The 26,577-nt window shown below is 38.5% G+C and overlaps 2 protein-coding genes across 2 annotated transcripts; both read left to right on the plus strand.

The window, feature by feature from the left end:
* The first annotated feature begins 1,289 nt into the window (after window positions 1-1,289).
* Window positions 1,290-19,225, plus strand: MCCA (methylcrotonyl-CoA carboxylase alpha chain). The gene is made up of 16 exons (XM_077383555.1): window positions 1,290-1,699; window positions 4,712-4,833; window positions 5,250-5,397; window positions 6,689-6,826; window positions 8,246-8,341; window positions 8,418-8,477; window positions 9,340-9,432; window positions 9,718-9,829; window positions 10,373-10,477; window positions 10,672-10,808; window positions 11,054-11,285; window positions 11,359-11,525; window positions 15,506-15,622; window positions 16,803-17,045; window positions 17,267-17,362; window positions 18,849-19,225. Exons 1-16 carry the CDS (start codon window positions 1,343-1,345, stop codon window positions 18,855-18,857), a joined length of 2,232 nt encoding a protein of 743 aa, XP_077239670.1. The 5' UTR covers window positions 1,290-1,342; the 3' UTR covers window positions 18,858-19,225.
* Window positions 19,226-20,750: 1,525 nt separating this feature from the next.
* Window positions 20,751-24,057, plus strand: LOC143880541 (LOW protein: PPR containing-like protein). Its single transcript, XM_077383552.1, has 2 exons — window positions 20,751-21,295; window positions 21,374-24,057. The coding sequence occupies exons 1-2, from the start codon at window positions 20,965-20,967 to the stop codon at window positions 23,569-23,571; spliced, it is 2,529 nt and encodes an 842-aa protein (XP_077239667.1). The 5' UTR covers window positions 20,751-20,964; the 3' UTR covers window positions 23,572-24,057.
* The last annotated feature ends 2,520 nt before the right edge of the window (window positions 24,058-26,577 follow it).

The following is a 26,577-nucleotide window of genomic DNA, read 5'->3' on the forward strand; positions in this document are numbered from 1 at the left end:
CCACGTGTCACACCTTTTATGCCCTGTTTCCTTTTCTTACAGGATTCTCGAATAGAAATCTTCTATTTAAAGGTTTTTTGGCTGATTGGAAAAACATCGATGACATAGCAAGATTAGTTACAAGAGTCTTGGAAGACTCTCATTTAACTACTCGGGAAACGTAGAGCAGTAGGTTATTTTTGAATGGTTACAAGAGTCTTAGAAGACTCTCATTTAACTTCTTGGGAAACGTAGAGCTGTAGGTTATTTTTGAGATAAGGATAATCTCTTTAAAACAGCCACATATAGCAAAGAGTCCAGCTATGGGACACTCTCCTAAGCAGATTCCATTTAGATAACATTCGGCTGCCACAATCCCAAACGAAAAGGGCTTTTTTAAGTTTTAATTTATAAACGTCTATTTTCCCATGTTTTTAGGCACACACTATATTTCCAAATCGCATATAATGTTACGAATGTATTTTTTTTAACGGTCTTAAACCACACTTTTTTTACAGCCACGAGTTGACTACATATACCACTAATCTACAAGGTAACTATCTCCATCTAGGGGTGCAACTTGGGTTGGGTTGAACTCGAACCCGACGAGTTGAACCCGATTTTTGGGCGGGTTGGGTTGACCAATTTCGGGTTGACCAATTTCGGGTTGGGTTCGGGTCCGGGTTGGGATCTGGCAACCTGACTTAAATTCGGGTTAGGTTGGGTTGGGGACCAGGCAACCCGACCCGACCCGTGAACCCTCCAAAGATAAACACAGTTTGTTAGTATACAAGTTTTTTTTGTAGTTTTTGGACCTTTTGTTGACTTTTTTGTTTTTTCTTTCCATACTTACAATTATAATACTTATTTAATATTCCCTATTAACTTATACCCAAAAAGTAAAGGCAAACAACAAACTAAAGTAAAAAGTAAACAGGTGATTGTTATGGTCAACCCGACCCAACTTGGGAAATCGGGCCGGGTCGGGTCGGGTTAGGGAAAAATCAATTTGGGTTGGGTTGGGTTAGCCAAGCCGGGTTGAAACTCGGGTTGGGTTGGACTAGGGTTGGGGATTGAAGTTTTCGGGTCGGGTTAGGTTGGGTTGGCCTCAACCCGACCCAACCCAACCCGACCCGAGTTGCACCCTATCTCCATCCAAACGGATTAGTGTTTTGTTTTTACGTACTTTCCTTTTACTTCTACATTTCGTACATCAAAACGGATCTAAGTTTTGCAATCCACGTCAGCGCCAGACCACGTGCTTATCTCAAATCAGAATTCCAATCTTATCCTCACACTTTGCATTTTATTTATTAAAAACAACCCCGCCTGTCCTTCTCCTCTCAGAAAGAAACCTCTCAAAATGCCGTTAATGGCGTCGATAATCCGTAGAAAACTCGCTCCTCTAAACAAATGGCCAAATAAAACCCATCTCCTCCACCAAAAATCCTTCTCTGCATCTACCTACGAGACAAAGACGAATCAGATGAACTGCATAGAGAAGATCCTGATAGCGAATCGAGGAGAAATCGCTTGCAGGATCATGAAAACTTCAAAGCGGTTAGGGATTCGAACTGTGGCCGTTTATAGTGATGCCGATAAAGACAGCCTTCATGTGAAATCCGCTGATGAAGCTGTTCGAATCGGTCCCCCTCCCGCTCGATCCAGTTATCTCAATTCGTCTGCGATTCTTCAAGCTGCAATTCGTACGGGGGCTCAGGTTTCATTTTCTCACTGCTTCTTTGCCCTAATTCCCTTTTCTTACGTATAGATTCAATTAGTGTTGTTATATGTTCTGTTATTTTTCGGGTGATGATAAATTCGCACCCCTCTGACGTCAAAAAGCGTTCAAGCCTATTCACTTTACCTTCCTTTTTGACCTTTTGGACGTCAAATCACGTTAGTGGTGCGAATAGTCCTACAGGGGAGGTGCAAATTTATCATCTCCCTTTTTTAATCTTTTATTTAGGTTGCTGATATTGGCACTACAATGTTTTGATAATTGCACAAGGTCAGCTTGTTTTTTCTTTTTTCTTTGGCTTCACAGACGGTTCTGGGAACTGTAATAACCTCTGACAGCTGTTTAAATAACAAAAGACGAGATGAGTTAGTGGAATTATCAAAACATTGTACTGTCAATATCAGTAGCCTTTTATCAAAACATTGTAGTGCCAATTATCAAAATATTGCTTCCGTAATTCTTCAAGCTGCAATCCGCACGGGGGCACAGGTTTAATGGTGTCTTTGCTTCTTTGCTCTAATCCCCTTTTCTTCTGTGTCACATGCAATTATTGCACATTATCCCGGCAGCCGTCGCGATTTTGTTTGGATTTGGGATGCCATTCCCCATTTGGTTGCTAATATAATATTGAACTCCGCGAAGACCCCCCCAGGATACATCCCGGGTAAACATTTCATGTCTGCTGAGGTGTTATTCTTGTCCCGTACTTAAAACTTTCAAGCCAACTTTACAAAAAAAGTATCGAATTTTCTTTGAAATTTCCTAGGAATCTCTCTCTCTCTCTCTCTCTCTCTCTATATATATATATATATATATATATATATATAGAGAGAGAGAGAGAGAGAGAGAGAGAGAGAGAGAGAGAGAGAGAGAGAGAGAGAGAAGTGATTGTGCGCTCAAGCGCACCAAAAATTGGTGCGCTTGAGGCGTTATAACGCCTCCCATTGGTTTAAATGTTTGGGTCCCACATACACGAACCAATGGGAGGCGTTATAACGTCTTAAGTGCACCATTTTTTTGGTGCGCTTGAGTGCAAAATCTTATTCCACACACACACACACACACACACACACACACACACACACACACATATATATATATATATCAGTAACGACACCCCCAACTTATTCCCCTACTCTCCGAGTATATGCCACACAACCAGACACTACTTACCACCATTCTTCGAGGTAATTTTTAGGCAAATCCAATGCTCGTCTCCTCCCTATTGACTACTTATTCCACTACACTCTGAGTCTGCCGCTCAACCAAACAGTCCCTCATTGTTTGTTATATGTTATGTTATTTTTTTATCTTTTATTTATTTTTTATTTTTCTGGGGCTCATTTTGTTGAGAGATATAAATCCCTGTTGTTATGCAGCTAGTTACCGCAGACAACGCGCCCAAGATCATTGAAAGGCAAAGACCCACACCAAAATAGCAAGAAAAAGAGAACACACAATGGAGAAAACCGATTAAATAAACCAGAGAGGAATTCTATTCAAGTTAGTACAATATTTCAACACTCCCCTTGGTGCTAACTTGAGGTATCACACTCAATTGTAGTATGAGGGCTTCATACTTAGCTTTTGGTAATGCTTTGGTCAAGGTTTTCCACTTGATCTCGAGTGTCTATCCCAACCAACTTGATTTCTTCTTCAAGAATCTTCTCTCAAAGTGATTTTGAGTTTCAATTTGTTCTGTACTTGCGTGAAAACCCATATTTGTTGCCAATTTGATAACACTTTGATTCCCACATTTGATCTCCACCAAATAATCAATTTGTTGAAAAAAATCACCAGTAAGTCTTAACCATGTGCAACCTTGACAAAAAGAGTTGACTTTTTACTCGAATTTTGTGCTCGACAGTGACACCTTGCTTCCTACTACATGATATGGCCACTAATCTGGTACAAAACACATAAGTGTACATAAGTGGAAGTAGATTGTCGGGTCATTGGATCACCAATGACCAAACACAATTTGCATTAAAAAATCTACTAGAAATTATGTGTTCACTTCTTCTTGTATAATATTTCATAATCATATGTATGTTTTATGTACTAAAGAAACATAATTATATGAATCAAGGTACGGAAGAAACCTTTTAGTGATTTCCAAATAAATCTTCTTGGTGCTATGCCTGACTTAATGATATTTAAGTAATCTGCCCCATACATCTTTTAGTTCCCTTCTTTGATTCGCCCTTAGCTTGATTTTTTTATTTCACTGGAGTTGTTGCTGGCTTCCTCTTCTGGGGTATATATTGATTTTGGGAAGCAAATATCCATTCATTCTTTTTCTCCACTTCTAACTTAAGGGGGCATGTTCTTCATCATGAACTAGATTACAATTTCGTCTCTAAGCCTTGTAGCCTCTTTAAATTTATCTCCTGTGACTACTACATATCTACGTATAACAAAATTATTGCGTGCATATAATACTCTGAAGGGTATCTTCCTCGGCCTGAAAGTGATTTAATTCCTCTAACAACTACAAGAAGACACCACATGAGATAACTCTCTTATGCCTATCTTCCTCAGGTTAGAAGCATCTGCCCCATGAAATGCTCACCACTGGATTGCAAAATATGAATAACAAATGAATAAGTTACAATCATTATTGCTTAATCAAAGTTAACTGAATTTATTGAACAAAGCCCCACAGACAACATATGGCTAAGCCTACTCCATTGTATTGGGTACTATACGTGTAGTGAACCATGAACCACAAATCCATACCTATGGGTACTAAAGAACTACGTAACTATATGCAAAATCAGTAAAGGGGTTCCATAATCAGTTAGTTCTACTCGAGAAACAAACTTGAGCCAAAAGTAATTTCAGGGATAATTTTGTATTTATTACATTATGTCTGCCTATTTCGTCTTTGTTAGTGTTTAACTCAGACAAGCCTTGGTAGCTTTTGTAAGATCAAATAGTCATTTGGAAGGATGAACATTTTCAGTGTGAGTATCTTTTCGTGACATGTAGGCTATCCACCCAGGCTATGGTTTTCTGTCAGAAAGTGCTGAATTTGCTCAACTTTGTGAAGCTGAGGGGCTTATATTCGTTGGGCCACCATCATCCGCAATCCGAGATATGGGTGATAAGAGGTAAAAGTTGTAGTTTACCTTGTCTTTTCCCCCTAAATGTACCTTATCTTGTTTGAGTTCCTTCTAACCTGCTGCGATTTTGTTTCCTTATGTGCTGACATCTCTCTCTCTCTCTCTCTCTCTCTCTCTCTCTCTCTCTCTCTCTCTCCCTCCCTCCCTTGAATGAATACATTAGTACATCCATGCAGACACGCAGACACATATATGTGTGTATATATGTATGCATTTATGCAAGACTTATGAGCTATTTCTCCTTTCTTGTTTGTTTAGAAAATTGCATTTTTTATGCTTCATGTGTCCACTAATGCATCAAAGCATTACACATGTATTTATGTAAGACTTTATGAGCTATTTCTCCGTTCCTTTTTTGTTTAACAAATTGTATTTATTTTTTTGATGCTTCACGTGTTTACTAGTGCATCAAAGCGGATAATGGGAGCAGCAGGGGTACCACTTGTTCCTGGATATCATGGCATTGAACAAAATATTGACTTTCTAAAGTTAGAAGCTGAGAAAATTGGATATCCTATCTTAATAAAGCCCACCCATGGTGGTGGAGGAAAGGTATGAATTTTCCAATTGATCTAGTAAGCTTACCTCGTCAATGTTTTTTTACATTTATCTAGTTGTGACCCCACGCTACATGAATAATCCCGCTAATCTAAAAGTGATTATCCTCTAAGTATTTTCCATTTTTTCTCATTTTTGTTATCCTAGTCAATATGGTTCAATCGATGATTTTTTTTTTTTTTCAGAAAGGCAAAGGCAATTGAATTTCCTGTACTTGTCCTCATTACAATTTTATTGAAATCAGCACCTCCATAGACAAATTGGTATATTTTTCTGGTCTATGGGAATCGGTTACAGTTATGTTGCCAGTTTTGACAGGGAATTGGCGGGATATGGTGCCACAAAACTCAAATCCAAGCTTATGGTATCAATTATATACATATTAGTTTTTATGTATATAGGTGTTTACTCACCAAGACTGACTAGTACACACTTACACATGTTTTTTTAGTAATTTCCACGATAAATCACTCACAATATGCATCTGGTTCATTGGTTGTTTAAGTTGGCAATTCTCGATTCATAACTTGCATACGAACCTGGATCATTAATGTGAGGCTTCTTTGTTTCACTCTAGTATTGTTTTTGGTTGTACTCATAGATTTCTTGGGAATATTAGAGAGGGGAGAGAAAACCCTTAATTGGAAAAATACATTAACACAAAAAGAAGCATAGAAAGCAACTATGTAACATATTTCTCATCACCACTCCCCAAGCTGGTTCATAAATACTGAGCACGTCCAGCTTGCAAACATTGTCTTGAAGTTGGCTATGAGAAACAATTTTTGGGAGGATATTGGCAAGCTTATCCTATGACCTTATGTACGGAACAATGATGATCTTGGCTACCATTTTCTCCCTCAAAATGACAATCAACCTCTATATGTTTGGTTCATTCATGGAACACAGGATTGGAAGTAAAATAAATAGCTGGTTGATTCTCTCAATACAAATTCATAGGAGTGAATCTCTATTCCCACCTTTCTTAGGAGAATTTGGCTCATTCCCACCTCTCTTAGGAGTATTTGGCCCCACATAAACTCACAAGTCACATGAGCTATGGCTCTGTATTCAGCCTTAACACTAGATCACACAACTGCAACTTGTTTCTTTTCCATGTGACTAGATTACTTTGACCAACTGTGCAATAGTCATTGGTGGATCACCAAGAACCAACTCAGTCTACATATGCATATCCTACACCCATGTGTCCTTGCTTGGCGCATAGATGTTGCTTAGGGAGAATTGCACCATTGTTATTTATCTGCATATTTTATATTTACAGGGAATGAGGATTGTCCATGGACCCAGTGAGTTTGTTGAATCAGTTTTGGGAGCGCAACGTGAGGCTGCTGCTTCTTTTGGTGTAAACACTGTCTTACTAGAGAAATATATTACTCGACCAAGGCATATAGAGGTCCAGGTAAAATTCTTTTTGCAGTTAACTAGTGATGATTAAAGTTGCATTGTTGTTTGCTTCCATGTACATGAAACTCTATAAAGCCATAATTCTGTTGGTCAATCTTGGTGGCCTCCAGGATTATGTTGAATATGAACATTGGTATGGACCTATATATTGACAAAGAAAGGAGTGAGCCGTTAAATTTTTTATCAGAGGTGTTTTTTCATTGAGTTTTCCACCAAGTCAGCACCAAAATTATCAGAGGTGCAGAGATCTGTCCTCCTGCTGATTTCTGTGTGAGAATTTAGCTTCCTAGCTGAATCAACTTGATATCAGAACTTAATTTTGCTTCTCAGCTGTGTCAGCCCACAAGATCAACAACGCTGATTGTGCACCCTTTTGCCGTGTCAGACCCAAGGTTGATCGTTGGGATCACATCCTAGAGATGATTGTTAGGGCAGACGTACTCTTATTTCATATTTGTTCAGCTGGGTTCGACTTGCATGACACATCTAGATTTACTGGCAGTGATCCCATTCTCTACTCTCTTCCTTGATGGGCTGTACGGCCTACCTTGTGGAATCGTCATAATCATATCACGGGTTAAGTTAATCCCATATATGTGAGCTGAGCCTTTCTCTTGTGATTGATCCATTCAAGTTTCTGAAGTAGGAATTTGAGTCAAAACTGACTCGTTATCGAAACATATGGCGATGATTAATTTGTAAAGGCTGTACCCTTACCCATGTTTTGTGCTTTGAAGGATGTTGGGTTTGTTAAAAGCATAGTTTCAAAACTCCCCTGCGTCATCGTGGACTCCCCCAATTCGACTCCATTTTACCCTGGCCGCTTTTGCCTTGGCCGCGTTCTGTGCTTTGCCCTACAAAGTCAATAATAATAATAAAAAAAATCCTTTGACTCTCTCGATTTATGACCGCGTCAACCGAGTACTTGGCCGTGTCAACCGAGTACTCGATCGCGTCCTGCCGAGTCGACTATGATTTTCTTCGGCATTTTGACCCGTATCCGCGTTTTAAACACTGGTTAAAAGCATTACTTCTCACATTTTTTTTAATGGCTCCTACTTCTCACATTAACCAAAAGAACTTGTGCAACCTTCATTTGATGCAAATTGATTGTGCTTCATATGAAAGCTTTGAATGTCTTAGCAGTTCCTCTGTTTTTGGTATTCTTACATCGAGTTTCCGAGTTGTCACTCGAGGTCAACAATCTTGATATCGGTGGTTTTTCAGATAACATCATACTCAATCAAATAATTCCTGGATACCAACCAAGTCATCTAGGTCTTTTCTTTTCTCCTGAATAAAGTTTTTGGATCAAAGTGTCAAACTCACAACTATGGCAGCTTGTAGGGAATACTTATTTGTTATTTTCCATTGCGATTTATTGACTACCTCTTTGACATGTTCGATTCTCTAGGTATTTGGAGACAAACATGGCAATGTTTTACATTTGTATGAGAGGGACTGTAGTGTGCAAAGAAGACATCAGAAGATAATTGAAGAAGCTCCAGCAGTAAAGCTTGCATTTCCTTTTTCTGCTTTACATTTTCTTTTTGTGAAATATTGTTAAAATATCTTCATTAATGCAGCCGAATGTTATTAATGAGTTCCGCTCCCACTTGGGTGAAGCTGCTGTGTCCGCGGCCAAGGTATGTGCTTTGAGTTGGTTCTCCTTATATTCATTATATTTATAACCGTTTGGTATATCTTATGATTTCAGTATTTTCATGATCTCTAAGCATTGCCAGACCTGCTTCCTTTTTTTTTGGTAGTTTGCAAGCATTCCTTGGTGACCATTTAGCAAATCAACCAAGTAGTCACAGTTCTCAATCATCTACGAATAATTTTTCAGTACTACCATTTCTTTGCTTCTTTTTTTCAGATTCATTTGGAAGAAGTCCTCCAAGGCCAAGCAAAGAAGTGAAAATAGAGCCTTAACTTAAAAGGAGCCCAATCCCTAAATAAAAATCAAGCCCAAAGTCAACTATACTCTATATTGTGTTATACTAAAGCAGATGTTTTTACTTTTAAGTACAGCATTAATAGAACAACAGAATGGTTAATTGGTTATGCTTTAATTTTTTTTATTCTTCCTTTTTAAAATCTCAGGAAATATTATGAGAATGTGGAATATGAATGTAATAGCACTCTATTACGTCTGAAGGCTTATTCTTATTTTGTAAGTCATACAGTAGAGCACTCTATTACATTTGGTTGAGTTTTTAAAAATAGGATTTAAAACTTGTGGTTCATTGTCACCATGGAAGAAGCTTAATTGAATGCTTTGTTCTATTGTAGATTTCCATATGTAATGGCTGTTCTTATCTTCTGTGTGCAACCAAGTTTTGTTATATTTTGTCATTTCACTATTCCAATGTTCTTTAGTTGCTATTATGTTACATTGGCCCTTCTTTGTTTCCATTTTGACAATTTATTTGGACAGCTTTAATTCCTTCTGACTGCATTTTGATTGATTTTGAAACCTCTGTTTGATGTTGACTATTTGAGAAGGCAGTTGCTTATCACAACGCCGGTACTGTGGAATTTATAGTCGACACATTGTCTGGCCAATTTTACTTCATGGAGATGAATACTCGTCTTCAGGTGCTGAGCTTATTTCCTTGCTTAGTTTATTTCTTTTCTGATGGTACACGTCTTGGTGATTTTATGTGATATATGGTTAGATTGAATAGGAAGCTCTGTTTTGGTGATTTTATGTGACATATGGTAAGATTGAATAGGAAGCTCTGTTTTGGTGAAATTAGTGTTGTTCTGATTTCCGAGTCTTTCAAAGAAATGGGTTACTCTTACTATATTTCCATGTTCTGGTTTTGCACTTGCAAAAGATCTATATATTAGTTCCTGATTAAGAGTAAAAAATATTTTTAGGTTGAACATCCTGTAACTGAGATGATTGTTGGCCAAGATCTTGTGGAGTGGCAAATCCGTGTAGCAAATGGAGAACCTCTTCCCTTGACTCAGTCACAGGTGCCTTTATCAGGTATATTTATAGCCAAAATGAAAATAGTGAGATAAGATGTGATTTATTAGCTGATCTCAGTTGAACTATTTCTGCATGACATCCTTCTTTCTCAGACTTTTTTCTTCGTTTTTTGTGGGATGCGATTATCGATTTACTTTGCTATTCCATGGATATTTTCTGGGGTGCTTATGGTTAAAAGGGTTTGACACTTTTGAGGTTTAAATTGCTTTGGAGGTTGCAAATTAAATTGCTAATGTAGATGTCTTAGATTTTACTTCTACTTATCTGCCAAAAGTGACAGAAAAATCCCTCTCATGGAGTCCATGAGAAGAAGGATTTGGAGTAGAAAATGTATCCCCATACTAAGTTTAAGGGATCCTTACTTGTATGCTACAAATTCATATCGAATACTTTCCATATTCATATTATAAAATTTTGGAGTTAAGGGTGTCCCCATAGGTGATCCCTTTATTGGATACCCATATCCGTTTGTAGGTAATATAGGAGTGGTACAGTGTACTTTCAATGTATTTACTTTTTTTCTTCCAATGGTAATGATAGGACATGCCTTTGAAGCTCGGATATATGCTGAAAATGTTCCGAGGGGATTCCTTCCAGCTGCTGGAGTTCTCCATCATTACTGTCCTGTTCCAGAATCACCAACAGGTGATATACCACATTCAACTAGCAAAAGCTTCTTATTTTCTTATTTTTTTAAAATAGTCTCGCCCTAAAAATTGGAGTGGGGATACCTTATGTCATAAAAAAAAAGCTTCTTATTCTTTTCATGCAGTCTGCTTACTTTCTTTGACATACCCTGTCTGATAGGTTGGTACTTTTGGATGTATGTGATTGGGCAGTGAGAGTTGAGACAGGAGTAAAAGAGGGAGACAATGTTAGTATGCATTATGATCCAATGATAGCTAAGCTTGTAGTATGGGGAAAAAATCGCAGTGCAGCATTAGTTAAACTGAAGGATTCCTTATTAAAATTTCAGGTACACCTAGCGTTTTGTCTTTCATAAATTGTAATGTTGAAAATGTTATCACCAAGGTTTGAAATTTTGGTTTCGGTTTCGGAGGAAATTTTGGTAATTTCTGTTGAAATTTTTAAAATTTCGGTTTTGATCCCTGCCAAAATCCGAAATTTCGGATTTCGGCTAAAATTTGAAACCATGGTTACCACTACATCTTGGATTTTTTTAATAATCTGAATTTCAAATGCTATGCCATGCCTTGACAGGTTGCGGGTTTGCCAACCAACATTAGTTTTCTCCAGAGGCTTGCTAATCATAGCGCCTTTGAAAGTGGCGAAGTGGAGACACATTTTATTGAGCATTTTAAAGATGATCTTTTTGTTGATTCAACTGATGCAATAAGAAAGGAGGCATACATTGCTGCTAGACTAGGTGCAACTTTGGTAGCCGCCTGTGTTTGCAAGAAAGAGCAGATTGCTTCAATGGAACACTTTGCTGGTAATTTGGCTTAGTTGTCCATTAGGGTTGCTCATGTCTTTCTTCTAATTTTCTGACCTGTCTATATGAACAGGGGAGGGCAACTTACTCTCATTATGGTATGGTCATCCACCATTTCGAGTTCATCACTTTGCAAGACACACCATGGAATTGGAGTGGGAGAGTGAGTCTGATGGCACCGATCCAATGCTTATGAGACTTGCTATTACTTATCAATCCAATGGAAACTATTTAGTTGAGGTATTAGATTCATATATCTAAGTGAAAAATGTTTTTTTTTTACTATCTTCTAAGTGGAGAATGTTATGACATTGATAAACTAGAAAATGGTAGTGGTTTTTTACGTGGAAGAACCTCTTATACATGATAAAACTATAATTTTATGAATTAGTGGTGGTCTACATTTTGGCTTCTCCAGGTGGAATATAGTCTAGGGGTGAACGAGAAGTGTGTCTGATCACGAAATGATGCCATGCCACGACTCCCTTGCTCAAGTGGATGCATCGTGTCATGATCTTTTATGACCCTACAACTTACAACATCTTGAGTACATTTGATTTGACTATGTTACTTGGTTGCTTGAAAATGGGTTTTGTGCTTATGGTCGATGCATACGGTTTACTGCCATGTGTATGACACCATGCCCAAAGTTATACTAATCCAAAATTTTAAAATGAAAAACTAACAATTGTACATGTATTCGACAATATCTATTATAATCTTAATAATTTCTAAATTTTAATGGTTGTTGCAGAATCTTGGCACATTCTGCAATTTTTCATATTCTAATATAATATTAGATTTTTAGGGCCACATAATATAATTTATATTATGTTAAGGCTTGACCGTTTATTAGTTAAAAGGTGCTTTCATTGCAACCACGAGGTCATGGATTCAATCCAAACCTATGGTACAATAATGTACACACACCGATATATATGCGCGTGCGTGCGTGCGTGCTCACACGTGCCATGGCTTCTCTCTCTTGCCATTACTTGCACTAAGGGCTTGGCATGACGCATACCTTCTTCAAGCTCATCAATGTCCGGCCCTACCCTCTCCCACAAAGCACAACTCCAAGGTCTAGACACGATCTATGTTGGTATAGCCATCCTCCAAAAGGCAGTCGCCTGAAACCTTGCTATTGAATTCACCCTTATTAAAGAATACCTTGTAAGTTTTGTGGTGAGATTTTTTTTCAATATTTGACATGTTATAATTCTCCTCCCCAAACTCTGGATTTGACCTCTGGGCCCGAAGCTTTATCTGTTTTCATGGAGAAGACTGCCACATTGATTTCTTCTTCTTTGAAGCTTCTTTCTAATCATTCCATCTAATGTGAAGGGAGAGATTTGAATAGTAATCCTTTCACTCTTGGTCTCTGTTAACTAACCAACTTCTCCAAAAGCTTAAGCTGTCGGAGAAAGGCGTTATTTATCTTTTATACTTTAACACTCCCCCGCACGTGTGGCCCACTTGGCAAACACGTGGCACATGTGGTCCCACTTTGGGCCGACCATCGCATGTGGATTTTTGCTATCCGGGAAGTTTGAACTCGAGACCTTTGCTCTGATACCAGGAAAAGGAATGAGATTTCCATTAATCTTCGATGATTACATTCAGCCCTAATCACTGCTTATATAGAGCACTTGGTGATAAACATGGAAACATGAAGATAAACATGGAAAGATGAAGTTAAACATAGAATCAAATCACACTAATCTAGATTAGAATCCTAACCTATCCTACTTACCTCATCTAGCAGACTTGCCAAATCTATCAAGATGATCCAACAATCCAACGGTTAGATCTCTCACACTCTAACATGCCCCCTCAAACGTATATGGATTGAAAATCAATATACACTTGATTACAATAGATATCCCTAAAAGGAAATGTAATTTTTTTTTCTTGTTACGATTGATGTCCACCTGTTGTTGATATTGCTGAAGCTGAATTGCCGCCTGTTGTTGAAGAATGTGTCACATGAAAGATGAGCCACGAAGAGTTTCAAAGAACTGGATTGGACTCTAGCCGGAATGGGCGAGTCTTTAGGCTAGTTTTGAATACCGAACCTTTTGGAAATGGGTCACACCGGACCAAAGCCTCGATGGGCAAAAAAGGATGCCTCGATAGGCGAGAATGGGCCTCGATGGACCAGACACATGGGTCGGCAAGTACCGATCCTCATGAAATTTGGCTCTCTCAGGCACGAACCTCAAAGAATCGAGGCTCCTCAACTGAGTAGAGCGATTTATTCCTGGCATGCACCTCGAAGAGGTACCTCAACTGAAATAAACAAAAGATAAGAAAAGATTGAAGATATAAGTAGAGAAATTGAGAAAAAAATGGAAAAATGGAGTGCAACATTAGCAATTGAGAATAATGATGGCAACAAAAATAAGAAACATTCAAACTTTGGATATGGAGTGAAAAGAGTAAGCATGTAACAAATGTGGGGTGTGTTATCAAAATTTGGATGGGGCGCAAATATCAAATTTAGGGTTTTAAGATCAGATGGGCAAAGGCAAAAGAAGACACTTTTGGAAGAAAAAGCAATAGGTGCCCATATCAATTTATGGACAAGAGATTTGGGTGTAGGTATCAAAGATAGAGGGTGAGGATTTGGCGTAGCTTCTCCCCCAAAGCTCTGTTCCCTAATTCCATTTTCATCTTTTTACCCCTTCCAACGATGACCAGCAGCCATGGTCTTGAGAAAACAACATTTGCTCTTGCGATGAAGGCACAGACTATGGCGAGATCTTTGCCGTCTTTGTTGTGTCCAGCATCAACAAGATCACGGCCGTCTGTAATGTTAATTTTCTTCTGCAAACTGCATCCATGTCTGAACTCGTCGAGAGACACTCTGCTGGCGAGGAATACAAGGAATACCAGGTGAAGTACACCTTTCAAGAGTGTGTTGGATCTAATTTAGATCACAGGACAAGCATAAAAACATATGCTTTCATGAGTGGGTTGAGATTTGCAGTGTGCTAGATGAACCAAAGCAACAGCTAAATCAAAGCAAATGCGCTTAAGAAAAACATAGATGCAAAGCCGGGCGGACGGCTAGATCGGTCGTCCGCCGGAGAACGGTGCAGCGAGAGTTGTGGTCAGGCCTACAGAAAAGCTTAAGCTGTCGGAGAAAGGCGTTATTTATCTTTTATACTTTAACAATCTCCAATGTTTTCCCCTCGCATAGAGCTTTTTAATATAATGTGTGATGATTAGCTTAATCTCCTCCTTTTCCTCTAGTACTCTTTCGTTATGTTGGATGGAGTTGATGGAATTAATTCTCTTTCTAGCATTGGCCATTCTATGGAAAACAACAGTCAGTGTTTTTATCACCTTCTTGTGACCATAAAGCTCTCTTTAAAATTCATAAGGTTTCCTCTTTCAATAGCAAGATCCTCTTCAAGAACTCCCTCTTCCTCAAAAATATATATGGGTCTCAATCTCTCTTTTTGATTTTCCTCAAAAGATTTTTTCCATTCCTTCATTTTCATTTTCATATTGTTGAGTTTTTCACAGAGTTAGAAATCCTTTTGACCTACAACCTGAGATTTCCTATACCACATCTTAACTCTCTTGATAGTCTTGCCTTTCTAACCAAGCTAAATCCCATTTGAATGAAAACATATTCCCATTCCAATTTTTCCAGTTCTAGTAGAAGATGGTGATGGTTGGAGGTTGGTCTTGGTAAAATATTACTCCCAATCTTTTGACACAAAATTGGTAAAATATTACTCCCAATCTTTTGACACAAAATCGATCAATTCTACTTGCAAGAAGGCAATTGATTGTTTGACCAAGTGAATCTATCAACCAATAATGGTAGATCAGTCGACTCATTTTGTTAAATGAAAATTACTGACTATTTATACAACCAATATAATTCTGTGTTATCATCACATGTGCACGGTCTTGTTTAGTCCTGAATACCTGCTGTGCTATATGTTTTTTATTCTTTGGCCCTACATCTAAATTTTCAGTTTTTTCTTTCAAAATACCCAGAGATTGGTTATCAATTGCTCGTTGCTGTACTTATATATGTATAGTGTGAATGCTTCTATTATAATTTTCTTCGCATATCTATCCATTAATTATTTTTTCTTTATTCTTTCATGGTTTCACCTTGCTTCCAGTGTTAGTCTCATAATTTTCACGTATCTATTGTCTATTCATCTATTTTCTCATGCTATTGGATTTTATGTTTCCAGATTGGAGATAGCGGTTCCCCCGAGTTGGAAGTTAAAGTTGTGCATTTAGGACGCCTTGACTTCAGAGTTGAAGCTGATGGATTAAGCATGGCTGTTAGTTTGGCACTTTATTCTAAGGTGAAAAACTTCTTTTGAACATACATTTCTGTTTTTGAACCAGCTTCTGAGAATGTTTTGAAGAACGTTGGAGTCCATTTATGTTAATTTATGTTTTTTTTTCAAAAATCATGTCATATATAGAACTTGAATATATATTAACTCCCTCAATGATAGATAATTCACATGAACTTAGAAGCCCTTTATGGTGAAATTGCTATATGCATATATATATTAGCTATCTCTGCTGCATGAAGTGTAAAATTTTACTCCTGAATTGTAATAGTTGCCACTTGAGACAACACATTGAAGGCATACATATCGTCAACCTTTTCCAACTGACTTTCAGACTTATATATATATATATATATATATATATATATATATATATATATATATATATATCAGAAAAGTGTTGCTACTCGGTCAATTCTGATACAAACCGTATTCTGTTACTTAAAATCTAGACTACAATTTGTGAGTAAATACTGAATATTACTCAGAATATACTCATGTCCAAATAGTGACCACAGCAATCTGTATGCAATTGTCTTGAGAGTTTTATGGGAGCTAAATAGATCCCTTCTTAGGAGAGGAAACATTAACTTTCAACTATGAATTACTTTCTGTCAACCATAGCACGTAGCTTTCTTTGATTTTCAAATAAACACGCGCACGCGTGCGCACACACCAAAAAAAAAAAAAAAAAAAGCTTTCCCCCTTTGCTGCCTACCAAAACCAAGATCGTTGGATTGGGACAGTCCAGAATTGAAGATTGACGCCACTCAGGTTCCACTTGTGATAAATTTCATTAAATCATGTGTATTTTGCTTTTTCCAGTGAGTGGAAGTTTTTTTTTATAGTGCTATAAGCAATACATGATTCTTTTGTTTTTTTGGGGGGATATATACAGAAACTTGTCACAGGCTAGTGCTATACTGCTTAAAGTATATAAATCAGCCGAATTGGCTATTTTTCAGGCCATTTGCTTATGCAGATGGGAAATTCTTCAAATAATACGAGTACATGATTTGCTGTATTTCTGGATATTTAATAACCAACCATCACCGAGGAGGAGTGTTCCTTCTACATGCTTAATTACATTGATCGAATTAAGAGTTGCCTTTAGGACCTTTCGTGCTTTACACCAAAGAAGAGTGTCTGAAACTTTCATTTTCGATTATCTAATTTATGTTTGCAGGAACGTGACAAACACATACATATCTGGCATGGTAAGCATCACCATCATTTTAGACAAACAACATGGGTTGAGCAGTCTAGCGATGATGGGCCTGACCACAAGCCAAGTTTTGAGATAGCATCCCATCCTCGAGGAAGTGTTGTAGCACCAATGGCTGGTTTAGTGGTTAAGGTTTTGGTGAAGGATGGATCAATGGTAGAGGAAGGGCAGCCTGTCTTGGTCTTAGAAGCTATGAAAATGGAGGTCTATATAAATATGACTTTCTTTCAAAGTGTGTATTATTACCATGGATTTAAATTTCGGTCATTTTGGCTGAAATTTTTACAATTGCCGTCAAAATGACCAAATTTTGGCCGAAATCCGAAATTTTCAGATTTTGGACCCAACCGAAATTCGGCTGAAATTTAAAACAATGATTATAACCATTCAGAAGGTTTTTCATGGCTTCCTTTATTGTTTCCCAGCATGTTGTAAAAGCACCACGTCCTGGGTATGTACATGGCCTTCAAGTCTCTGCTGGCCAGCAGATTCTTGACTCCAGTGTTCTTTTCTGCGTTAAGGTGAGCCTATGTCTTGATATTTTTTACTTCATATTATATCATCTGTTCTATGGGGGTATCACTGCACAGTATTATGTAATCCCAAATTTCTATGAATGTCTCATATTTTTTAACTTGGGTATATGCTGCATGTGTCCCTATGAGAGTCCCTATGAGACTGTATTTATGTGTATGTATGTTATGCATGTCAATGTGAGAGAGCATCTGTTTGAGTATATACTATATAGGACTATCTCTCTATTTAAGCATGTCTGTGTGGCTGTGATGCTTGCATGACTTGCAGTACCCAGGTTTCTTAAGGAGGCATTCATTTACTGTTTACCTATTTCCAAAAGGGCAGCAACTTTTTGGCGGGTGTTAGACAATGATACTTATTTTAGAATCAGTAGGTGCTTCGACCCAACCTCTGTAGAAACACTTTTTTGACAATGAGCTTTTCCATTGACATATCAACCATTTTTTTATAAATTGTCCAACTCTTATAAAAAACATTGAATACTCAACTCAACTCAACAAAGCCTTTGTCCCAAACTAGTTGGGGTCGGCTATCAAAAACATTGAATGAGGGCAAAAAATTATTTAGACAAATTGATATGTTGTTTCTCTGTAGCATTTGAAGGATGATTTTTTATTACTTTTAACAATGGGAGGGTCATTACGAAATTGATGACCCAAACTGTTCATGTGCTGACTCCACCATGGATTGGTCGTGCCTCAAAAGTCTGCTCATCTTACAAATCTAAACTGTGTAGTATTTACACAGTTTAGATGATGGTTTGGATCATCAAATAGGCTGCTCCCATTTGTGCTTCCCCCTCTTGTATTGGCTCTAAGAAACCTGTGTTTGTCAGTGTAGTATTTACATCATTAGCGCTTGTAATTAACTCATGTTTTTTTCCTTCTTTTTTATTTTAACTTTTTTGTGCCTCTGTGCGCGCATGTGTCTGTGCAGTATTATTAGGGGTGCAACTTGGGCCAGGCTCAACCTGAACCCGACAGGTTCAACTCGTTTTCGGCTTGGGTTGGATTGGCATTTCCTCAGATTGGGCTGGGGAAAGCCAACTCGATTTAATTTTGGGTTGGGTTGGGGTCTAGCACTTTGGCAACCCGGCCCAACCCAAACCTGACTTTCGTCCTCGAAGTTTATCATGGTTTTAAAAATCTCCGGGTTATGGTCTTTTTGTTTTTGTTTTTGCCCTAGGCTAGCCCGAACCCAACCCAACCCAATTTGGAAAAAACAGGTTAGACGGGTCGGGTTAGGTTTGAGATTTAGAGGCGGGTTGGGTTAGGGTTGACCATCCTTGACCCGAGACTCGGTTTGAGGGAATGCAATCTCGGGTTGGGCTAAGGTTGGCCTCAACCCGACCCAACCCAGCCCGAGTTGCACCTCCTAGTATTATGCGATGTAATCTGTTATATATGTGTATCTATCTGTATCTATGCATAAATGTCTGAAGCATGATAATACCTTGTATACTTCGTGCAGGATGAGTAGAGGTATTCGGGGCTCCGGTTTAGTGAAAACTTTCTTAATCAAATTGAACCTTCTTATTTCAACTGAATGATCCGAACTTGTGTGATGGTAAGAAAATGGTCATGTGGAATTTCATGAATTCTCAATTTGCATATGAAATCAAGTCATGTCTTTTGAATATTTTTTTCCTTGTTCTGATGATTATGATAGCAAGATTGTTGCTATCGAAAATCAAAACCAACTCATGAAGCTACTTCTCCACTTATGTTCACCCTTTTCTAATGGACTGTTAAAGGTTGTAATAATTTCCAAAGTTTGTCAACTACCAATCAATGTAATATAGAATAAAGAATGGTGGTATTATCAAAACGATGGAGTGTGGATCTCCCTCTCTCTCTCAATAAAGAATGGTGGTATTATCAAAACAATCCCAATAAACTGCAATATTGTTCATATTCCCTAGGGGCGCCATTGATCTAGCAGATAGGTTAGCTAAATATGGGCCGCCCTTTAAAGTTGTTCCATGGATTAAGTTAGAAAATGAACCTGTTTTGTATTATTTGTTGGGCACACAAAATGTGTCTCTATAAAAGATGTAAACTTTGGATCTTCTTTGTTAAAGGATGGATTCATATGCAACAAATTAAAAAAAAAAGATGCTAGTGCATTACAGTTTAAATATGGAAAATCAGTGTCGGAAATTTGGAATTATGGCATGAGGATAATATGCGACCATTAATAAATAGAACCCAAACTAGAATCATAGATATTTTGGACTGGAAAATCTCCCCTGATTTCCAATGATTATGAGTAAGGGGTGGCAAAATTGGCAGAACTAAACCGAAACTGAGCCGAAACCGAACCGAAAATTGGTTTCGGTTTGGTTAAACTAAACCGATTGAAATTTCAGTTCGGTTTCGGTTCAGTAGAACCAAACCGATTCAAATTTCGGTTTGGGGGTCAAACTGAACCGAAACCGAAACGTTGCCACCCTCTCATTGGTGATGAGAAGCCAAGCACAAATAGGATTAAATTATTTGCAATCATAGGAAAGCCTTGCATTAGAAGAAGGCAAACTTCAGTTTGAAATTAGGTAGATGTGGAGCCCAATAACTCTTGAGAAGTGACAAAATTAGGTAGATGTTGAGCTACATTTCTCCAAACCCTAATCCTCTCTCGAGTTACAGCACTTCCTCTTTCTTATGCTGTCTTCTCTTCATAAGTTAGAAAGGGTACTGATATCAGCAGTACAGTTGTACTCACTCAATTTGTCTCTTATATAATAAGGAGCTGTCAAAGCTTCATACATTTTCTAAAAAGTTTTTACAATGGTTGTGTCATTGGACACCGATGAGGTAAGATCAACCATCGGTGAGCATTTCTCCAATATTTGTGATTCATAGATTAGAAATTTTCATGGAAAAAGTTGGGGGTCCGTGGAATGAAAGATCCAAATTCATCATGTGGTTGGGCCCAAGTGAATTCAACAGCCATATGAATCCAAAATTACAGTGGGGCCCACTTCATTGGATGATCCAAACCATTCATTTGTTGGGCCACAATGTGAATACGATTAGTACTCCATGGATCATCTCCGTAGGCTGATCCTAACCATCCGATTTATAGAGGCTTTTTATATCCTTTACCTCTACAAATCCTTGGGTTAGGATCATCCTATGGAGATTATCGTCTTTTTTACGTTATGGCCCAACAAATGAAATGGTTTGGATCTTCCTAAGAAGTGGGCCCGTATTCTTTTTTGGTTAAATTCTAGACTTCACATAAGATCTCAATTTTCAGTCCAGAAGTGATTACTGATTCAAAATTGCATTTAGGCCAAATTAATTTTAGATTTTGAGAATTGATTTTGAGTTCAAAACTAGATACAACATATAAAATTTCCAAACTCTCCACCTGAAGTTCGGGGTTTAGGGAACCGCTCTCTCTCTCTCTCTCTCTCTCTCTCCCCGTTCTCTGTTTTTCTTTCTCCCAATTGCCAACAATGACAAAAATCAGGCGAGCGAGAGGAGAGGGAAAGACAGGCAAGATGGGATTTTAAGTTCCACCTGTTTTACGTGAACTTAGGGCTATTTTAGTAGGAAATGTAGAGTTTTTTGCGAACACAGCAATGGCTGCAACCCTTCTTCATTTATCTATATCTCCTTCCTTTGATGCCGTCAACACCGAAAATGAGCGTCCATTCAAAATTAAGGACAATTCCTCAATTGGTTCATTGAAAATTTGTAGAAACATGCAAGAATTGAAGCAAATACATGGGCAGATGATGAAGACTGGACTTACAAAATTACCCCCAAATGTAAGCAAACTGATTGCTGCCTGTGCAGAAATAGCCACTTTGGAGAGTTTGAATTACGCAAGAAAGGCCTTTGAGCTCTTGGAAGAAAGGGAGACCAATGTTTTCATGTGGAATTCTATTATCAGAGGCTACTCTTCTGCTGGTATGTGAAACAACCCATTACACTAAATGCTTTAGCTGTTAAGAGTTAGTGTGATTTGATCATTTATACTTCCAACAGGTATTGGAGAAAAAGCCCTCTTGCTATATCTTCAAATGATGATGAGAGGGGTCGCACCCGATCGATTCACATTCCCTTTTGTTATCAGTGCCTGTGCAAAGATTGTAGCTTTTCAGGAGGGAATCCAAGTCCATGGATCTCTGATGAAGATGGGTTTTGAGACTGATGTTTTCATACTCAATTGTTTGATTCATTTTTACTCTGAATTCGGGAAGATGGATTATGCACGGCTGGTGTTTGACAAAATGCGTGTTAGGAATGTCGTGTCTTGGACAAGCTTGATCTGTGGTTACAGTCATGGGGATTGTCCTGAAGAGGCTGTTTCTTTGTTTGAGAATCTAAAGATGAATGATGGAATCAATGGAATCAGACCCAATTCAGTTACGATGGCGTGTGTTATATCTGCTTGTGCTAAGTTGCAGGATCTTGATCAGGGTGAGAGGGTCTCTGCTTATATTGGTGAATTCGGTATTGGGCTTAATCCGGTCTTGGTGAATGCGCTCGTAGATATGTACATGAAGTGCGGGGCAACGGAGAGGGCAAAGCGACTTTTTGATGAATGTAATGAGAGAACTCTGGTTTTATGGAACACCATGGTATCAAATTATGCACGCCATGGTCTGGTTAAGGAGGCACTCGATGTTTTTAATCAAATGTTGCGCTCTGGTGTGCGTCCGGATAGAGTTACGATGATCTCTGCAATCTCGGCCTGCGCTCAATTGGGCACGTTGGTGTCTGGAAGGCAATGCCACGGTTATGTTTTAAGGAATGGATTGGAGAGTTGGGATGCTGTGAGCAATTCAATTATTGACATGTACATGAAATGTGGTGAACCAGACCTCGGCCAACAAGTTTTCGACTTGATGCTGAAGAAGAGTGTGGTCTCATGGAATGCAGTGATTGCTGGCTTTGTTAGAAACGGTGATTTGGATTCTGGTTGGAAGGTTTTCGATACAATGCCGGAGAAGGATCTTGTGTCTTGGAACACTATGATAGGTGCTTTGGTGCAGGACAGTTTGTTTGAGGAAGCAATCAAACATTTCCGAGCAATGCAGAGATTGAACGTTAAGGCCGATAGGGTGACGATGGTGAGTGTTGCTTCGGCGTGTGGGTATTTGGGTGCTCTCGATCTTGCGAAATGGGTCCATACCTACATTGATAAGAACAAAATCCCATGTGACATTCGACTCGGCACGGCTCTGGTTGATATGTATGCTAGGTGTGGCGATACCAAAAGTTCAATGGAAGTTTTTCGAGGAATGCCGATAAGAGATGTTTCTGCTTGGACAACGGCTATCGGAGCGATGGCCATGGAAGGAAATGGAAAACTGGCGATAGAACTTTTCTTTGAGATGATCGAGGAAGGTGTGAAACCCGATGGTGTGGTGTTTGTGGGACTTTTGACTGCTTGTAGCCATGGCGGATTAGTTGAAGAAGGTCGGCGGATTTTTCAGTCGATGAGCGGTGACTATGGTATCTCTCCACAGATTGTCCATCATGGATGCATGGTTGATTTACTCGGCCGTGCAGGCTTGTTAGACGAAGCAAAGATGCTCATTGAGAGCATGCCCATGGAGCCTAATGACATAGTCTGGGGTGCTCTGTTAGGCGCTTGTAGGATGCATGACAATGTCAAACTAGCTGATTATGCTGCAGAGAGGGTCAGGGAATTGGCGCCTGAGAGAACAGGAATAGAGGTGCTTCTTTCTAATGTCTTTGCCTTTGCTGGAAAATGGGCTGATGTAGCAAGGGTGAGGCTCAATCTAAAGGACAAAGGGGTGTCTAAACTTCCAGGATCCAGCTCAATTGTGGTGAATGGAATGATCCATGAGTTCACTTCGGGCGATGAGTCACACCCGCAAATGGCCCAGATAGTTAGAATGCTAGATGAAATTGGTGCCAAACTTAAGGATGTGGGTCATGTGCCTGATTTAGCTAATGTTTTGCTGGATGTCAATGAGGAAGAAAAGAACCATTTGCTCAATCGACATAGTGAGAAACTGGCGATGGCATTTGGGCTCATCGGAACAGGTCGTGGAGTGCCGATCCGCGTGATTAAGAATCTCCGAATATGCGCCGATTGCCATTCGTTCGCAAAGTTGGTCTCGGAGATCTATGGAAGGGAAATCATAATTCGAGATAATAACCGGTTTCATTTTTTTCGGCAAGGGTCGTGTTCTTGCATGGATTACTGGTAGAAGATATCAAAGAAACAGACCTTCAACTTCAATCCAAAGAACAAAAAACAGAAAGAAAAAGAAAATCCTTTGCAAGCTTTTCAATTAACAATACCCAACTCATAATTCGAGCACAATCTCAGAAATCAAGAGCATATGCCGGAAATTAAACCCGGATTTCAGTTACACGCTATGATCTGCAAATGAAGAGGCGGATTGCCTAGCAAAGGAAGGAGAGGGAAAAAAATCCACCGGATGCAAATACCTGAAGAGGGTAAATGACAACTGGTGCAATGCCAGAAAAAGTATATGATATTTGCCGAGGGGGAGACTTGATGAGTGGATGGCTATCAAAAAGATGGGTCCTATGTTTTAACAAGGGTAGAGGAAAATTGTATGCCCTAGGAGGGGACATCTTGTCAGATGTCCCATTAGTCACTGTAATCAATTCTTATGAATAAAATTTCGTACCATTTCTCAAAAAAATAAAATTCCCAATTCAGAATTCATCTTCATATCATTTCATTGGAATCCAGTCTTCTCTTTTCAATTCTACAAGTACCAAGAGCTCAGCAAAAGCCAGCCTTCAAACCCCTTTAGAATGCGAAAATGTACTTAGGCCTGGCAATGAGCTAGCTCATATCTTGATTTGGAAATGTTAAGGAACAGTTGATACACACATAGCATTTTGTCAAGAATCAAAACCAGAGTAGACACCACTATCTCTCAATAGCCTCTTCTCTTTTTCAACGTAGTTCTTCCCCCTACTGGCTTGACCAAGCTCTCTCTCTTCCTGTCCTCTTTCTGTGAGAAAGAAAGGTTCTTTTTATCACTCCTCAGCTGGCACGTTGGTCAGCTTTTCGGCTTCAATTATCGCAGCTCTAGTACGTGATGGGTATTAAGCACCACCGCCACAGAAGGCAGAACAACCCCATTCTTTGCAAGTCGATCAGCCATTTCATTGGCCGACCTTCTCATATGCTGTATTTTAGGGCCAATGACACGAACCAAATCCTGTATTTCGCGGTGATGTCATCAAGTTTCCAAGGTCCTTATACTTGTTGGGTGCCCAAGCTTACCCATTCAGCAAGTTCGACCAGAGAATAATCTAACTCTCATTCTATCTCTCAGTTGCACAAGAAAAGCACACCACACCCACATTCTTCCTCTCTCACCATTCTACTATAATAAGCTGGATGGAAAAACCTAAGTTTTTTTGAATTTTTTTGAAAAATCTATAGACTTTACACCTCACTTTTTTTTACTTTTTCAAACAAAGGCACCCATTCAACCCACATATTTTCAATCCTACCCCCTGCTTTATGCTTTTTAACAATAGCACCCATTCAACCCACATATTTTCAATCCTACCTCCTCCTTTATGCTTTTTAACAAAGGCACCCATTAAACCGACATAATTTCAATCCTACCCCCCTCATTTGTTAAAAAGCATTAGAAAATATTTTTAGAAAAATATAAAAAAGCATATATTTTTAGAAAAAGTATATGATACTTTATTTATTTATTTTTAGCTACTTTTTTACTTATTTTTTCTACATATTTTTTAAATAACATTTTTTGCGTATCATATACTTTTTTTTTTGCCGTGTCATGCATATTTTTATTTATTTTTACACAAAAGTTAATTACGAAATTTTGTATCATATACTTTTTTTGGCCGTGTCGTGCATATATTTTTTTTTACACAAAAATTAATTACGAAATTTTGTTTCATATACATTTTTTCCGCCGTATCGTGCATATTTTTTTTTCCAAAAAAAGTAATTAGAAAACTCTTTCTTTTGAATTTTTTTTCATTACTTGGTACGTGGTTATGCATACTTTTTTCCTTATTGTTTCTACATATATTTAACTAAATATTTTTTTTGCCGTGTCGTGCATTGCACGTCGGGTTTCATACTCCTTTTTTTGGCCGTGTCGTGCATCGCACGTCGTGGTTAAAAATATTGTTTCTACATATTTTTAACTAATTTTTTTCTTGGTATCATAATCCTTTTTTTGGCAGTGTCGTGTATCGCACGTCGGATATTACTAGTATCTATATATATAAAAGCAGATATAGAAAGTAAGAGATTTCTTTTCATTTTTTTGAAAAATCTTTCCTTCTAACACGTGGATTTTCACGTCTTATTTCGCAACAAACACCAGCTTTAAATTGGAAAATGTCAATTCTTTCCTCTCTCGAACTCCTCAGACATGCAAAAGTATTCAACAAAACTAAAAAAACCCAACATGTAATAAGAGGAATTCCAGACTTAAGGGAGCCCTTGCAAACAAGGGGTGAAAGGGCTCTCCTATTGGCTACACATCACCATCATGCATTAATAACGGCTGAAAAGTCAAACATGATGGTGATGTGCAGCCAAAGGAAGTCTAAACTGAAGGGAGCCCTTGCAAAAAAGGGGTGAAAGGGCTCCCCCATTGGCTGCACATCACCATCATGTTTGACTTTTCAGCCGTTATTAATGCATGATGGTGATGTGTAGCAAATAGGAGAGCCCTTTCACCTTTTTTTTTTTTTGCAAAGGCTCCCTTCAGTTTAGAATTCCTCTTATTTTTGTCTACTAAAATATGTTATTTACTGTAGCATTTTTGTCAGTATCTTTTGTACACTTTAATAAAGCCTTCTTCCTTCATGTCAAGAGGCTCACTATAATATTATTCTTTTATGTTCTCTGTCAGAGTTTGCCGATTCAATACTGTCATTTTTTTTGCCATGTTCAAGTAGAATTTCAATGCAATATTGTGGGAGCCAGGTTTTTCCCGCCGCTCGCTTTCGGCAGCGCTGGATCACCACATCGGGTTTTGGAGGTGGGAGTGTTTGCTTGTCTAAGTTTCTTGTGAACTCGGGACCGAGGTCCGGATTGCACAAGAAAGAAAGTCTCAGAGTCACCACCTCAGTTAGAGCCTAGGACTTGTGTTAGGTTTTCCGGTGAAACAGGGATAGATATCCGAGTTTCATAGGAGTAGTAGTTGTTGGGTATATCATATAACCCATGTATGTTC

This window comes from Tasmannia lanceolata, unplaced genomic scaffold (assembly GCF_043159265.1).
Source record: "Tasmannia lanceolata isolate RefF3 unplaced genomic scaffold, GAP_Taslan_0.1 ptg000002l, whole genome shotgun sequence".
Classification (NCBI taxonomy): domain Eukaryota; kingdom Viridiplantae; phylum Streptophyta; class Magnoliopsida; order Canellales; family Winteraceae; genus Tasmannia; species Tasmannia lanceolata.

Coding starts and splice junctions, on each gene's coding strand:
- LOC143880541 (XM_077383552.1), top strand. CDS start 20,965: ATGGCTGCAACCCTTCTTCATTTATCTATATCTCCTTCCTTTGATGCC. Junction 21,296..21,373: donor CAGAGGCTACTCTTCTGCTG/GTATGTGAAACA, acceptor TACTTCCAACAG/GTATTGGAGAAAAAGCCCTC.
- MCCA (XM_077383555.1), top strand. CDS start 1,343: ATGCCGTTAATGGCGTCGATAATCCGTAGAAAACTCGCTCCTCTAAAC. Junction 8,342..8,417: donor TAATTGAAGAAGCTCCAGCA/GTAAAGCTTGCA, acceptor TCATTAATGCAG/CCGAATGTTATTAATGAGTT. Junction 11,526..15,505: donor ATGGAAACTATTTAGTTGAG/GTATTAGATTCA, acceptor TTATGTTTCCAG/ATTGGAGATAGCGGTTCCCC.